Source organism: Lepidochelys kempii, chromosome 8 (assembly GCF_965140265.1).
Source record: "Lepidochelys kempii isolate rLepKem1 chromosome 8, rLepKem1.hap2, whole genome shotgun sequence".
Classification (NCBI taxonomy): domain Eukaryota; kingdom Metazoa; phylum Chordata; order Testudines; family Cheloniidae; genus Lepidochelys; species Lepidochelys kempii.
Window position 1 is genome coordinate 44,445,489 of NC_133263.1, and position 16,555 is coordinate 44,462,043.

The 16,555-nt window shown below is 45.1% G+C and overlaps 1 protein-coding gene across 1 annotated transcript; it reads left to right on the forward strand.

The window, feature by feature from the left end:
- The first annotated feature begins 1,026 nt into the window (after positions 1 to 1,026).
- SEC22B (SEC22 homolog B, vesicle trafficking protein) lies at positions 1,027 to 15,727 on the forward strand. The gene is made up of 5 exons (XM_073356268.1): positions 1,027 to 1,206; positions 3,984 to 4,093; positions 11,477 to 11,637; positions 12,535 to 12,681; positions 13,702 to 15,727. The coding sequence occupies exons 1-5, from the start codon at positions 1,132 to 1,134 to the stop codon at positions 13,854 to 13,856; spliced, it is 648 nt and encodes a 215-aa protein (XP_073212369.1). The 5' UTR covers positions 1,027 to 1,131; the 3' UTR covers positions 13,857 to 15,727.
- The last annotated feature ends 828 nt before the right edge of the window (positions 15,728 to 16,555 follow it).

Sequence of the window (16,555 nt, forward strand, 5' to 3'; positions counted from 1 at the left end):
CATAGTGTAGACATGCCTTTAATCTGACCCTGTAGGGCCATTCTAATGATCATTTTGGTCCCATTTGCCCTTAAAAGTCTATTAATTATTAATTTGTCATTATCTTCCGAGATATTAAAATGCCATCTAAGGGAGGCAACTAACTCCAAGAACTACTGTGCCCCAGCTTTTAACCTAGCACATCAACTATAACTAAGTACTAGATAAGTCAAGAATTACTCTAGTCTATAGCCATTCACTCTGGAAACCAAAGTGAAGGGGGAGTTAACGGTAAGATTTGCCGAGTTAGACACCTGAGAACGAGTGACCACACAAATTCAGTGTAAAAAGAGGATGTTATTTACCTGGGTATTCACAGCACATACATCATACATACAATGCAGTAACCACAGGGAGATGTGAACAAAATGCAAGGGAACCCTTGGCTGCCCACGGAATCACCAGACATCGTGTTTTGTGCCGAACTTACAGCATTTCTAGACCAGGCTTTGAGAGGCCATGACAACAAACTCGTCAGCCCCACATGGGATGGCTCTGCAAAAACAGGCAGTAAAGCGCAGGGCAGCAGCGGGAAGCCTCAGCTCCTTCTTCAGTGGGATGGGCAACGGGGTCAGGGCTGTCCACCGCTGGCCCGGCCTCCCACGCGGGAGTCGGGCCTGCTCGGGGCGGGGGGGCCTAGCCCACGTATCCTTCGGGTGAAGACCTCCCGGGGGAGCGGGAGCAGGCACCGGTGCGGGGTGGGCAGTGGGGGCCACCCGGGGCCGAGCTGCCTTGGGAAGCCCGACCTCCCCGGCCCTAGCCTCATTTATCGCCTCGCCCTACTCCGCTCCTCAGTGGAGCGCGGCCCAACATCCGCCCCGCCCGGATCTCCCGGCTTTGATCCCCTCGAGTCGCTCCCTTCTCGGCCCACGGGTCACCCCCTCCCTCGGGCCGCTCCCACCGGAAGTGGATGGAAGTCGGATGGAGTTCGGCAGCGGACCGGAAGTAACCCGGCAGTTCCAGTGGCGTGGCCCGGATGCTGCGCTGGGTGTTTCCGGCCACCTCAGTAGTAGAGGCCAGTCAGAGGGTGGCAGCAGCTGGGGCGGGTGTGGGGCCGGGTAGCGGCGGCTCCCGCGTTGGAGCGGCGCAAACATGGTGCTGCTGACTATGATCGCGCGGGTGGCGGATGGGCTCCCCCTGGCCGCCTCCATGCAGGAGGATGAGCAGGTGAGAGACCGAGACACCCCCCGCCCCAGAACATCCTAGATTTCCCCCGAGACCCACTAGATTCTCCCTCTCCCTACCCAGAGTCCCCTCGCTCCTGAGACACTCCCCCACCAATCCCCTCTCTCCTGGCCCAGAGCCCCCTAGATTCCTCCTGCTCTCCCCTCTCTCGGCCCAGAGATCCCCCCAAGCACCCCATCCTGGCCCCGAGATCCTCCCCAGATCCCTCCTGTCCCTGTTCAGAGGGCCCCCCTTCCCAAGCCAGAGCCCTCCCCCAGATGCACACTCCCCCTTCCTGGCCCAGAGGCCACCTCAGACTGAGATCCATCCCAGTGGGGACACAGAGGCTGTGTGGAAGCTTACAAAGCAGACCCTAGGTGGGTTGGACGTGTGCCCTCAGAAGGCTGTGGTAGTGTTTGACTGTGCTGGGAAATGTGAGTTTCATGCAAGGTTGATGACATTTGGCACTGTTCTTCTTGCACTGTGACCCCCTTGGAGACTAGACTCGCCCACTCCCTGGCACCAAGAGAGAGACTTGAAATAGCAATAGATTAAATAGTGTGTTAGTGGGTGATTAGTCCACTGACAACAGAGCAAAGTACAGCCTTATAATTCTGGAACCTAACGGTACCTTTTTAATGTTAGTTGGAGCTCTTTTCCAATTCAGCAAGGCTACTTCTGTTATAACCAATTATAATACTCATTAACATTAAACCTACCTGTAACCTGATTTACATTTTTGTCACCTTTTTATTGGCTTTTTACATTATGCATTATTTAAATTAACACTTGCATCAGTTTCAGAATGGTAGCCCTGTTAGTCAGTATCAGCAAAAAGAACAAGGAGTACTTGTGGCACCTTAGAGACTAACACATTTATTAGGGCATAAGCTTTCGTGGGCTAAAGCTCACTTCATTGGATGCATCTAGTATTTTCTGGGGCGGGGGGAGCAAGGGCATGGCAGGCTCAGGGAGGGGTGGGAAGGAATGGAGTGGGGGCAGGGCCTGTGGCAGAGCCAGGGGTTGAGCAGGGAGCACCCCCCAGCATCTTGGAAAGTTGGAGCCTCTAGCTCTAGCCTTGGAGTCGGTGCCTATACATATTAACTTCTGAAGAGCCGCATGTGGCTCTGGAGCCACAGGTTGGCCACTCCTATATTAATGTGATCATTTTAATGAGTGTTTTTTAAATTTTAAAATGGTTTATTAAAAATCCTGCTAAAACAATTTATAACCAAAACATAGCCACAACATAACTTTGGGTCATGTGTTTGCTACCTTCAGTTTTTTATTTTACTTTTTTTTCCAATTTATTTTTAGCTTTTTTTACACTACCAGGTTTAATTTTCCATACTTGTCTACACTTAGACTAACTTAAACCTAAATCTAACTTTTATTGAACCTATTTTATAGGCTACAGCAGACACAGCCCACATCAATTAAAGCGTCTTTTTTGTTGGGTAGGGGTGCCACCTCCCCAAACGATTTACGTAACAGAAGCATTCTTCCATCAACATAGTTGCATCTGCCCTGGGGGTTAGTTCAGCATAGCAATGTCGGGAGGCGGTGGTTTTTTCACACCCCTGCCTGATATAGGTATGTAGACTAACTTTTAAGTGTAGACCAAGCCTTGTAGCCCTTGAGAAAGGCGGCGGCTAGATTTGGCACCAAGATCTAGGCACCCTGCCTTCCCCCGGCATCTAGACTCCGAGAGAGAGAGAGAGAGAGAGAGAGACCATGAGTTCCCCCAGTATCAATGAAGTTCCTAGAGATCCTTCTAGCACTCAAATCCCAAAGTAGATCAAAACTGTGTAAGAAACCAAGACCCACCCGTCAGTGAGATTCTCACTTAGCTTGCTCCCTCAAAAGTGTGCAAGTATTACTTCTGGAGAGAGAGATCCTGTCAGTATGTCTTCAGTGCAATGTAAGCCCAGGTTAGTAGAACTCAAGTTAACAGACCCAGGATTTGTTAATTGTGGCTTGACCATTTATACTCATTCCTGTAACTCTAGGAATTGTTGAACCTTGGGTCCCATCTTGGGGCTCCAGCATCCACTAAATTATGCCGGTCTGAGTCCAACCACCCTTATCCCGGACTTCTTAGCACCCTCCCAAAATGTGTCCACTTTGTTCATGGTGCCACGTGGGAAAACTTGACTGTCCAGAGGACAAAGAAAGCTGGCCTGTGGAATTGTAAGACATTTTTGGCAGAGCATGAGTCCAGCAGGGCTGTGTTTACATTACAAAGTAACAGGGCTTGAACCCTATGTTCCAGTTTGACTCAGACTTGCACCCTCACCCCTGTGGGGTACTGGGACCCAGGGTCCAAGTTCTGAGTTAGCAAAATTTGTGTGTAGATAGATGGGGGTGGGGTAGGCTTAAGCCTGAGTTCAAACCTGGGGCTGATACTGCAGTATAGACATACCCTGTGAATCACGAACTCTTCCCCTCTCCCTCAGGGCAGAGAGACTGAAGCACCTTCTCTGGACCAAGACCAAGAGATGCTACAAAAAACAAAACAAAACTCCCTAGGGGACCTCCTAAATGGTGACTGAGATATTCATCAGAGGTAGATTCCTGAGATTTACCAGCACCTACCACTTAGTTTGGCTGTGTCCATTGACTTCAGATCCAATTCTGGTAAAACTGTTTGAGGTTAGCTATGGATATCATGTTAGTTTCCTTGTGGGAAAAGGGCCTCCCTGTAAGAGGTTGTTATATTGTTTGCAGTTCATTCTGCCATATGGTAGAACCATGTCTAATAGACTTTTTTCCCTTCTCAGTCAGGTCGGGACCTCCAGCAATACCAGAGCCAAGCTAAACAGCTTTTCCGGAAGTTGAATGAACAGTCGCCTACCAGATGCACCCTAGAAGCAGGATCCATGGCTTTCCAGTAAGTATAACATGCTGTCGAGATTAAGGTGGACAATGTAGGCAACCCAACCTACGTTTATAGAAAACTGAAAAGTACTTCCAGGAGATGTTGGAGGTATATTAGAAATTGGGCCATTGGAGAAGAGTAAGAGTCAGTAAACTATCCCACCAGCCCACGGGAAACCTGTGCTCAGAGAGAGTGTTTCCTTTTATATGCTTTCAATCATTTTAAAATTTCTTTTCTTTTCTAGCATTGTTAGACTTCGTGCATTCCTATCCAGTTCTTGTTTTCCCCCACTCTCTTTTCTGTAGACTGCATATATTTGGCTCCCTTTAAGTTTTGTCTACAGGTTGTGCCCACTAATCATTCTAGCATCTGTTGTCCTTTGGATTCGCTGAGGTTTATCAATATATTTTTTTAATAGTGAGGTGTTCCATCTATACTTAGGTTAGCATTACCAAAGTTGATTCTTCCTACACAAGGTTCTCTTCTCTCTCCATTCCACTATGGCATATCCTTTCATGTATCATCCTTGCACTGCAAACTCATCTAACTTGTTGTCCATTATTTCCCTGAATCTCCTCAGCATTTCTGCTCTCCAGCAAGCATTGTCCATGTTTTATACACTTTTGTCTAGTATTAGTATCCCGAAGTGTCATAGCTGCATTTAGCTCATCCGTTTGAGTTCACTGTCTCTCTCTAAAACCTTCCATAATGTTTGCCCTTTGCTTTCATTGTAAACCTTTCTAAGTTAGGGTCATCTTCAAATCTTACTAATGTACAACACAGTTCTAGCAGACTTGCTCAGGGTAAGCAGCGAGCTGGGAAAATCTGCAGGCAACACAACATCATGTAGGTTAGGCAAGACCTGAGAAGACTGATGTACTTCAGAGGGACCTAACCAAGCTAGGCAGCATAGTGGCAGTTGAAGTGAAATGTTGACACATTCAAAGCTATGCAGGTTGGAGGGAATAATTTTAACTCCTGCATCTCCTAGGTTCTATACTAAAGATTGAAAACATTTGACTTGCTATCTTTAGAGAGGAGATTAATAAGAGGGGACATAAAAGTATACAAAATGATGAAAGTTATAGAGTAGGTAGAGGCACCTCTAATCACCTTCTCTCATAACACAAAAACAAGGGAACATCCAAGTAAACGAAAAGGTGGCAAAGTCCAAACTGATAAAGGAAATGGTTTTCAATGCAATTAATTGCCACAGGGTCTCATTGAGGACAAGATGGTAGCAAGATTTAAAAAAAAGTACAGGTAAAAAGATCTCAAGTTAAAAACCCTTGTTTGGAAGCACCCTCGTGGCACAAAGCCAGTCTCTAATGTTTGGGGCTTAGGAGGCAGCTTTCCTCAAGATGGGTTAACACATAATCACTTACTGCAGGTTTTTTCACATTTTTTCCACTTTTCTCTAAAGCAGTCTGGTGCTGGCCATTGTTGGCAATAGGATGCTGGACTAGGTAGCCCACTGATTTGATCCAGTCAGGCAATTCCTGTGTTGATAATTTCTGTTTCTAAAGATGTTACTTGATACCTCTTCCCAGTTTGCAATCAATCTGTCAGTCATTTGTTTCCATACCACAGTATTATCCAAACATCATTCTGACTTCCACTGAGATGCCTGGGGAAGATTATATCTAAATCATAGTAAAGCTCTTGCTATGTAGTGTCTATGACTTTCTTTGCTTAGCAGACTTATAACTATCAAAAAAGGCTATCCATTTGTTTGGTCACAATTATTTATGAATTACAACCACCTTGCAGTGGCTTTGATCTCATCAGAGCTGTTAAGCTAAGAAAATTCAGCCAAGCTCAGTATTTCTATGGGAGATCTTAGAGAAGCAGTTGAGGGGTGTTGGAAGTGTTGTGGGTGAGTAGGCAGGGAAGGTGGACTTTGCCCTGTCAGCATTGAAGCTGTTCTTCAGCCAGCTGTTAAGGGATGCAGATTGCTGCTGGTGCCATTTTTAGGATGAGACATAAAGTCACAGATGAAAAAGAAAATCAGTTTTTGTTTTAAACAAAAATTCTAATGAAACTTTTGATAATGCTGCATGGAAAAAAATGGTGTTTGAGATTTGGCCTAAAATAAGCTTATTTAGTGGCTAGTGCATTAGCTTGGTCAAGGGAAAAATGTTCTTCATTAACTGAAGTTCTAACTCCTTTAAAATAACATAGTGCAGAGTAAAAAATGCAATGACAGCTGTCGTTGTGGAGCAAAGATATGTGCATGACTAATGAAACGTGCACTTCTCCAAATGTGCTGAGGTGTTAATATGAATAGCCTTGAAACTGACAAAGTTTGAAGAAAATTTGGCTCTCGCTGAGACCCAAAACCAGGTTTGAAGAATTTTCTTCGGTCATTTTAATGTTGGAGATTAAAGTCCAAAAGCCTCACAACCAACTCAGTTATCGTGGCATGTGAGTACACACACTGATACTTATGCAGGTGATAAGTGCCTATGTAGTCTTTTGTGAAATTAGTTACTAGCTGACCTTTGGCTGATTTTAGTGTCATAAGTCTTTAAGTGCACAGATTACTAGTTCCATTAAAAGGCAACCATTGGCCTTTGCTAGCTGGTGTCGCCTAAAGAAGTGGTTTTTTTTCTCTTTCTTAAAATAAATATAAGAAATTAAATTCCAAAAGTATATTAATTAAGATTGCACAGATAAACATTCAGAAATCAAGAATGCAAAAAGTTAAAGGTGGCCAACTGTGTATCTGTCCCCTTACATACGTACATTGCAAAAATGCATAATTACATGATTTTATACTGTGTTAAATTTTATGACAAAAAAGTGTTAATGCGGTGTTAAAGTTGAGAAATCAAGCAGTTATGTGAGAAAATTGATATTACGGTTAATCTGGGCTGTCAATGCTATGCGGCATTGGAAATCTGTGTGCTTTCTCTGCCGATATAGAAAACTTGGAATCTGAAACAGTTAATATCACAAAGGGAGTAAAAACAGCTCTGGGAAACATAGAGATCAAGGCAGGAGAGCTCAGATCAAATCCGGCTGGCCTAAAGTGTGATGGTGCGGCTGTGCATATGGCAGGAGACCGTGTTAGAGAAGATATTGTACTCTTCTTGTACTTACCTTTAGCTTGCTGTTATATCTCTCATAGGAGATTATCCCTATCTTAAAAGGTTTTGTTTTGAAATATGTTTTCTCATTTTACTCTTCAAATCCTGAAAGATTATGGATTGCTCAAACTCTTGATAATGGTTTGAGGTAACTGTGAGCTATGCTGGGAGGGATCCAGTATATGTCTTGGGTTCAAAGTCAGGCCAGAACACTGAAGACAAGGATCAGAAACGATTGCTTAGCTAGCACTGTTTTGGAACATAATGTAGAAACTGGGTCATGGACTGATGTAGAACAAGTTAGGGGCTTTCTTAGGGAAATCAAGAAGCTAATCTGTGAGTATATTTTATTCCATGGTGGACAGTGGTGACTACACTCTTAGTGTTCAAGGCAATGCCCATTGTTTGAGGCTTTTTACTAAAGCTAGTAAGTGCCATGTTGGGACTGGAACAAAAACAGATAATCCTGGCCGCTGTGTCTAAAAACTAATTCTTGAATGTGGCAAATTTGAAGGATTTAAACATTTCTGGCTCTCTAGAGGCTAAGCTGAGGAAAAATCAGATCTTTATGCTTGAAGCTGCTGTTGAACATATGGATACCAGATTTACCAGGCTATTGTATGGTTTCAAAACTTTGATTCCACACAGTGGCCTAGTGATTGAAAAAAGAATTGGCCCATTATGGCAATGTAAAAATTAAGTCTGCTAAATCACTACATATAGGTGTTAAGTAAAGAGAAAAGGAAGGGTGACTTACAAGTTACATTTAATGCCAATAAATCCACAATAGTGCTTATGCCTGATGAAAGTTTTGAACCCCTCAGCCAGAGGTGGGCAAATTATGGCCCGCGGGACCATACTGCCTGACCCTTGAGCTCCCGGCCGGGGAGGCTAGCCTCCAGCCCCTCCCCTGCTGTCCCTCCTCCCCCGCAACCTCAGTTTGCCGTGTCGCCAGCGCGGGAGGGGGCTGCTCTGCAGGGGCATGGGAGGGAGGCTCACCTGCAGCCTCAGGGGGGGCGTTGTGGGTGGTGGGAGCATGGTGAACGCGGGCGGAGGACTCAGGAGAAGCACTGGAGAGCCGCGCAGTCGGCCAGAGAGAAGCGGTGTTTTGAAGGGTGAAACCACTGCTTCTCTCTGGCTGTGCCGCTGCCCCTGCTCCTCCTGAGTCCTCTGCCCATGTTTGCAGGGCCACATTCTGAAAGGGGCTTTAGGTATGGGGTTGGATAGGGGGTGGGGTCCCCGGGGTCCTGTCAGGGGGCGAGGGTGTGGCTAGAGATTGGGGCAGTCAGGGACTGGGGGGGCTGGATAGGGGGTGGAGTCCGGGGGGGGCAGTTAGGGGCAGGGGGTCCCGGGAGGGGGTGGTCAGGTGACAAGGAGTAGCAGGGGTTGGATGGGTCGGGAGTTCTGAGAGGGGCGGGAAGTGGGAGGGGGGCAGATAGGGTTAGGGTTTGGGGGGGGGGCACAGCCTTCCCTACCCGGACCTCCATACAGTTTTGGAACCCCGATGTGGCCCTCAGGCCAAAAAGTTTGCCCTTCCCTGCCCTAGGCAACCTGCCTTAGAGGTTATATTGTTATTGATGGGAATATGTCCTCATTGTCTTGTATCACTGTGGTGCTACAATACGAGTTTTCCACAGTTATTTAAATTAAAACAAGCCCCCAAACACACACGTGTGCTCTGTTGCATGCCATGACTTGGGCTATTTAATCATATCCGCATCCAGTGTAGGTGCTTTTCAGGCCTCTCTGGTATGCTGTACTACTGGCTGGAAGGGGAACAAACATGGTAATAGACATAAACAACAGCAAGCAGCACTGTTTAGTGGAGGGGTAGATAAGTGCTAGTCTGTATGTTCAGATCTAAATCTAAAAATCCAGTGGACTTTATCCAATCAGATTTGTACTTGAATTAGAAATAAAATACATATTCTCCTTATTAGCATGGGAACTCAAACTGACACTAAAGTAAGGACAAAACGAAACTTACAAGAACAAATGATAGTTGGACACTAAAAAAGGGGTGTGTGTGGTGGTGGGGGGGTTTAAACCCTGGCTCATGAGTCAAAAACAAAACAAGTGGAATGCAGCAAAGTGCCAGTAAGCAGTCACACCAGCTACTATATTTCATCTTAACCCACATGTGAATGAGCGTGAAAATTATTGGCACAATCGCCCTTTCTTGTCAGATAACAAAACCTGAAGTCCCAGCAGCCCATGGACAAGCAGCATTTCTGTTTCTCAGCTTGCCTCTGTGAGGCTTTGTGTATGTGAAATGGAGTCCTATGCCTAAGACTCACCCAGGGTGGAGTTTGGGGTGCCCCAACTAGTCTCCTCAGGCTGTGCGGGGCTGACCACCTATCTGTCTGATTGCCAGGGGATTGGTGCAGTTGGCGACCCATTCCTGTGCACTTCTGAATCTCTGTAGGAGATGCCACAATAGTCTTCTCTCTCCCTATTCCCCCCTTTCCTGCTGACCTTCAGGAGAAGATGCATGCTCCTGTTCACTGTACATCATATCCTCTCTCCCATACATTACAGAGCTGCCCTACTGGGTCAGACTATGGTGCAACTTGGTCAGTATCTTGGCTCCGACAGTGGCCTGTACTAAAGCTTGAGGGGGATTATACAGAACAGGGCAATTATGGAGTGATCCACTCCATCTTTCACTCCTGGCTTTTTGTAGTGAGAGTTTAGGGTTGCCCTGTGTATGCGGTTGCCTTCCTGACTGTTTTGGCTAATAGCCATTGATGAACCTATCCTTGATTAAATTATCCGGTTCTTTTTTTGAACTTTTGGCCATCACAATACCCTGTGTCAATGAGTTCCGAGGTCAGTTGTGCATTATGTGAAAAAGTACTTTCTCTTGTTTATATTAAACCTGCTCCCTGTTAATTTCATCATCTGAGCCTTGGTTTTTATATTATGGAAAAGGCTCAGTAACACTTCTGTGCTCACTTTCTCCATGCTGTTCATTTTATAGACCTCTATCATATCCCCCCCTTAGTCGTCTCTTTTCTAATCTTTTTAGTCTGTCTTCATACGGAAGCCATTCCTTACCCTTTATCATCTTTGTTGCCCTTCTCTGTACCTTTTCCAGTTCCACTACATCCTCTTTGAGATAGGGTGACCAGAACTGGACACAGTATTCAAGGTGTGGATTTACTGTGGATTTATATAGTGGGATTATGATATTATCTAATTTATTTTCTTTCCCTTTCCTAATAGTTCTTAACATACTGTAAGGCTTTTTTACCACGGCTGCACATTGAGCAGAAGTCCAGGGTGATGCCAAGATCCTCCTTGAGTGATAATAGCTAATTTAGAACCCACCATTTGGGATTATTTTTTCCAATGTGCATTACTTTGCACTTGTCAATGTTGAATTTAATCTGCCATTTTGTTGCCAGAAAGGGCATGGGAGTATGGGGCCTGCCTCCTCCAGATGACAGAATGTCAGCAGGAAGAGGGGAATGTCCCTTATTCTGCTCAGTCCAATGTCAGGACTTTTTAAAACAACAACCAGAAACACTAAGGAAATTCCCAGGCAAAACTTTGTTAAAATGAAGTTAAAAGCCTTTGGCAGGGATTGAAACCAGGATCTGAGGCCTCAATAACACTGTAATTAGGGAAAAGAAAAGAGAAACTAAGGCATTCAGAAAGATTTAAAATGAAGCCTAACATGTAAATCTGTGGAAATGCAGTCATGGTATTTGCAGTAGAGTAACTCTGTCCTGAGCAATGCCCTGAGAACCTGAAACTTAGACTACAATACCCACCCCAAACAAATAGTTCATTTTAGCAGGGAATGCTAGGACTAGACTGTAGTATGCTGGTTTGTGCCAACTCAGCTGCCTTCATGGCTACGAAGTCCAAATAAAAATGCTTTACTATGTCCTGGTAAGATGAGCTTGCTGAAAAGAGTCATTCCCCACTCCTCATTAAGGGCTCCAACCTGCCAGGCATTGCCTGCTCTCATCACCTTGCAGGGTCAGGCCCTAGGATTCTGCGTTCCAGCCAGTCATCCAATATGATGTCTCATATAAAGGTCTCCTAGGAGGATGAGTAGGTGGAGATTATGGTACTTGCAGAGGAAAGGAAAGGCTTAGTGCAGTGACAAGGTATCTGAATATTGGAGACACACGTATGAAACCACCTGTGCTGTGCGATACCTGGTATGCTTTTGTGTGTAGTATAATAATAAACCCAAAGGCTGGGGCACTCCACCATAGAGGAAGAAAGATGGGAAAGGGAAAAGTGGTGTCTTACAGGGGCAGGGTTAAAATTTGTCCTGTTTGTTCTCTTCTAGCTATGTTATTGAGAAAGGGGTGTGTTACCTGGTGTTGTGTGAGGCCACCTTCCCCAAGAAGCTGGCCTTTGCATATCTGGAGGATTTACATTCCGAGTTCGATGAACAGCATGGAAAGAAGGTGCCGACGGTCTCCAGGCCTTATTCCTTCATTGAGTTCGGTGAGGTCCTTCCCCTTGAGAATAATTAATAAACATCCTGTTTGTTTGGCCACATTAGTCTCTCCTAGCTCAGGCCGTGGAACTTACCACTGACAGTGGAGAAATCTGGTGTTCTCTATGAGGCCAGAAATGCCAGGTACGTGAATAGAGAAATGGTAGGGGAAATGACAAATTTCCTACAATCCAACTTTCTGCTTTTAAGTCTTGTTTTTTTTCTTGTTAGCACTCGTGTGCACCTTGCTCACTCTCTCTGCAATGTTCTGCCACTGGGGTAGCCCAGAAAAAGGTAGACAGCACTGGATGCTCATGCTCCGTAGGCAGCCATATTGTTACTCTAGGCAGTGATTGTCCCCTGATTGCTGGCTTGCTTCCCACCCTTTAACACAAACTTCCTCTCACTTGAGGTCACATGGATAATGCAGGGACTTCCAAAACAGCCCTCAGCTGTACTTTTCTGGCAGCATTGGAGAGGTGTGGGAAGTGGGTGTGAAGCATGGTGGAGCCACCATTCATTAAGCATTGAGGAAACCTCTGAGCTAATTGGCTTTAGATGTACATGTCCTCTTCTGGGTGGCCTGTTTTTCTAAGTCCAAAGGGCACCCATCCTGTCAAGTGCTTTGTCCCTGGTGTAGGCATGCAGGATGCAACATGCTCTAAAACAAGTCATCAGTGCTCCTTGTGCCTGTCAGGGGAGGAAGGGGTTGTTAAATTGTCCTTGGGGTATGCTGCCCTGAGGTTGGGTGGTTGGAATCTACTCAGAGCGGGGTAAAGGGTGTGGTGGTGGTTGCAGTTGTGGAGGGAAGGAGGTAGAAGCTGGCTCGACAGGTGTTCTTGGCATGGCAGGCAGGAAGTGCTGGGAGAAAAGTTTTTCATGTTGACAACTACCTTTTGTTCCAGACACTTACATCCAGAAAACCAAAAAACTCTACATCGACAGCCGGGCAAGAAGGAACCTAGGCTCCATCAATACAGAGTTACAGGATGTGCAGAGAATCATGGTGGCCAACATTGAAGAAGTCTTACAGCGAGGAGAGGCGCTCTCAGGTACATGGAGTTCAGCTTTTGAAACTCTTTCCTCTCTCTGAGACTATCAGGCAGGAGATGGCTGAGGGAAGGATTCTGAGACTGGGTAGCAAAGAGGGCCTCCTGAATCAAGATGGCTTTGTAGTGTATATGTCTGGCTCAAAGTGCATTTTCATTTGTCTGATCTACACCATAAATAAGGCTAAGATGTATTATGGGATATTTTTGGTAAAAGTCATGGACAGGTCACAGGCACCCATGACCTGTCTTTTACCAAAAATACCCCTGACTAAATCTCTACTTCTGGGACACTGCTGCTTTGGGGGGCCCTTGCTGGGGACGGGCCCTGCTCGAGTGCTGGGGTTTGGCTGCCCCCCGGTCGCTGCTCCTGGGGACTACTCTCCAGATGTCCTCCAGGCACCCCTGGGGCCACTGCTCCAGCTGCTTGGGAGCTCCCCAGAGCCAGCCACACTGGCCCCAGGGACTGCCAAAGTGGCTGGCCCCGGGTCACTCCAGCAGCAGCAGGTGCAGCTGGCCATGGGGCGGCCCTGAAGTCAGCCACACCCACAACTGCAGAAGGCATGGAGGTCGCAGAAAGTCATGGGATCTGTGACTTCCATGACAGAATTACAGCCTTAATCATAAACCATCTGGCAATTTGTAACCCTACTTTGGGAGGAGCCAAAGCCCCTTGTGGGCTTGGGGCTGTTCTTGTCCTGTGAAGATGAATGTTAGTGATGTGTGTCAAGGACAGGAGTGATGCGTGCTAGTGTTTTGAAGGTGCTGGTGAAGCTCCTGCTGCTGTAGTTACTCTTGTCCCTTCTATGTTTGGGGAGGTAAACCATTTAGATTGCATTGTGTTGTGGCTTGACTGACAAGTTTAATGTAGGAATCCTTCAGAACATGAGGAACGGGGGATGCACAATAAATCAGATGAAGCTCCAATAGAGCAGCTGCAATTATCTATGAACACTAATGTGGGAGTGTCTTGTTATTGTTTATCCTGCAACTAATCTGCTTCCACTTTCTCTTCCTTAACAGCTTTGGATTCTAAGGCCAACAACTTGTCCAGTTTGTCCAAGAAGTACCGTCAGGATGCAAAGTATCTTAACATGCGTTCCACCTATGCCAAACTGGCAGCTGTAGCTGTGTTTTTTATCATGTTAATAGTCTATGTGAGGTTCTGGTGGCTGTGAGATGTTGGCAGTCACTGGAGAGGGAGATCCTGTAGCATGGCAGGTGTACATGTGCAGCACACTTTGTTCACAGGGATGTGCATTAGAATCCACACAGGACTGTCACTTTTAAGGGTGTGTCCTGAAAATGATACCGGAGTACTACACTGCTTAGTGAATCTTAATCATAGGTATAAAGTAGTCTTTGTGGACTAGAGGCTTTTCCTATGAGGCACTAAACACTAGGGACTCTGTAGAGTGTGGCCTCCCAGTGTACTAAACTCATTAACAGTGCTGTTCGATGTGTCCTGGAGCAGTTAATCAGTGAAGTTTATCCTAATCAGGCGATACTGGCAACAGTCACTTCTTCCTCCCTTTTAAAGAGTAGCTCTAGTGGGAAATGGACTCTAATGAACATTCCTTGTGTCTGCAATGTTTGCTTTTCTAGAATCTGGGTCTGCATTTGCTTTTTTAAAAGAAGACTCCCTTGTTTGAAGGCTGATTCTGCACTGTACATATTGTAATGGCTTTCACCCTTGTCAAACTAGCTATTGTTGGGTTTTCATTGTCTGACATCTTTGCTTGTTACATTTTCAATTGCTTTAGGAATAAATGGATATTAAATTATGCCTTAAAATTACATTATATTTAGTCTTAAGAGAGACAGTGAAAGGCTACTATCACTGACTTCTACAAAATTAAACTACTAGTTTGTAAATCTCACTTTCCTGGCAGTTGTGTATAAGAGCTTGTTTTAACGTGACTCAGAAGAGTCTGCTGGTGTAATTAAAAAGGCACTGGCCCAGGCACAATGCAAACAATTTCATCTCTGTTTTCCTGCCATCTAGCTATCTCCAGAATCATTGCATTGTTTCTTTCTCCTCTGTAAACATTCTCTATTCCTCAAACCAGTGTATCACTACCGCTAGCTTTCCAGCACTTGCAAACTACCCTACAAAAACAGCCCAGTATGTGTGGTGGTGAAGAAAAAGTAGAATGTTGCTTTAAAGAAACGTTTCAGTTTCACGTTTCTGTGAGGTTGGTGATAAAGAATAGTACTGAGTTTTAAAAACCAAGATTCCTTGTTAATGTCCTGTTCTCCCTGTGGTCACCCTCTCTCCACTTCTGTTGGCAAGATCTAACTAGCTGAAGAGAAATTCATAATGTGGAGCTACAGCATTTAATTTCTTAACTTGTTTCTCACTAGATAATGTAAATAGTTCCATCATGATGTGATTTTTTTTAATTTTATTTTATTGGTCCAAGTGCGAGAAACTTTGTCTTGCTTATTAGGCTTTATTTTTTTTTAAATCAAAGCTCTGTACAGGCATCCCCCACCTTTTCCACAGTAAGGTGTCTGTTTCTGTCATTATCTAGCAAGTGAACACTCTCATAGAACAGACATAACAGAAGGAAAAATTCAAAGTTCCTCAGCATCTTCAGAAAACACTTAATTTGCTGCAACTCTGAAAGTGTAAGCTGTAACCATAGATTGTCTCCTACAGTAAGGTAGGACATAAGAGCGAAAAGAAGCCTCAGTGTCTCCCCTCTCCTCCTCCTGTTGGCAGGCAACTAGAATTTGTCTGCCGATCTACTTGCAAACCTGATCTGTCAGTTAGTCTCATCTTCTGATTTTTGCATGATGTTTCCATTTGTTTGTTTGTAGACAGCTGTACTTTTAAATTCTTAAAAGTTGTGTCCCTAACAGATGAATGTACAAGTGATGTAGGTCTGTGTGTAACTTAGGTACTGAAAGGTGAGCAGACACCACGTCTAGATTCTGTAATGACCTGTAGGGAGTAAAACTCTCTCTTGCAGTGAATGGCAGCTCAGTGAGCAGTTGCCTGCTGCATCCCCAGTGTCACAGTGAAATAAACACTTGCAAAAGTTGATTTCCTTTAGTGTGGAGTTTCCTGTCTACATGTACAGTGTTTTCAAAAAAACACCCTCTCCTTCATTCTCATGGTCCAATTTGTCCTGGGGTAGAACTTGGCAGAGGCCACTTGGTAAATGCTGTATTAATGGAGTAGGCTTATACCTAGGGTGGAGCATGCCCTTCACCTGAAGCTGGGTTCAATTTTTTGCCTGTAGGTTGGGTAGAGTTTGGCAAATGCCATTGTCCTTTTCTAGCCCCTAGCGGGAATGTTTCTAATGTTACCTATTACAGGTGGGCCCAAAGCCTGCCTTTGTGACCATAAATGCATGTGGAGAGTAACATGTATGTAGCTGCAGCTATTTTGTGTAGCAGTTTGCAGCTTAGGTAGGTCTCGGCTCTGAGAAGTTGTCTTAATTAATAAACAAACTAGTCAGTGCCCTATGCAGTCCATGGCTTTGAATTTGCTGAAGAATCCATCCCTTGCTATAGAACTGTACTCGGAATTTGTTTTCATTTTAAAAATATTGTTCCCTAGCCCTTTCCAAGGTGCAGATGATCTTAAAAACAGGATGCAACTAGAGTACCCTGTACTGTGACAGTGTCTCAGACCAGTGTCCTGTTTGGGAGTGATCAGCGCCAGATGCTACAGAGGAAGTTACAGGAAACCCCGAAGCTGATGGTTGTAGATGATTCCACAACCACAAGGGGGAAGGTTTCGCCTTCCCCCTGGCAGTTGTCCGTAAGTTTATGCTATGAAGCCTGAGTGTTTTGTCCTTTTTAACTTTGATCCTGGTTATCTGAACTCTGCATGTTCTCATGAACAATTCCCAATTTTTTGAATCCT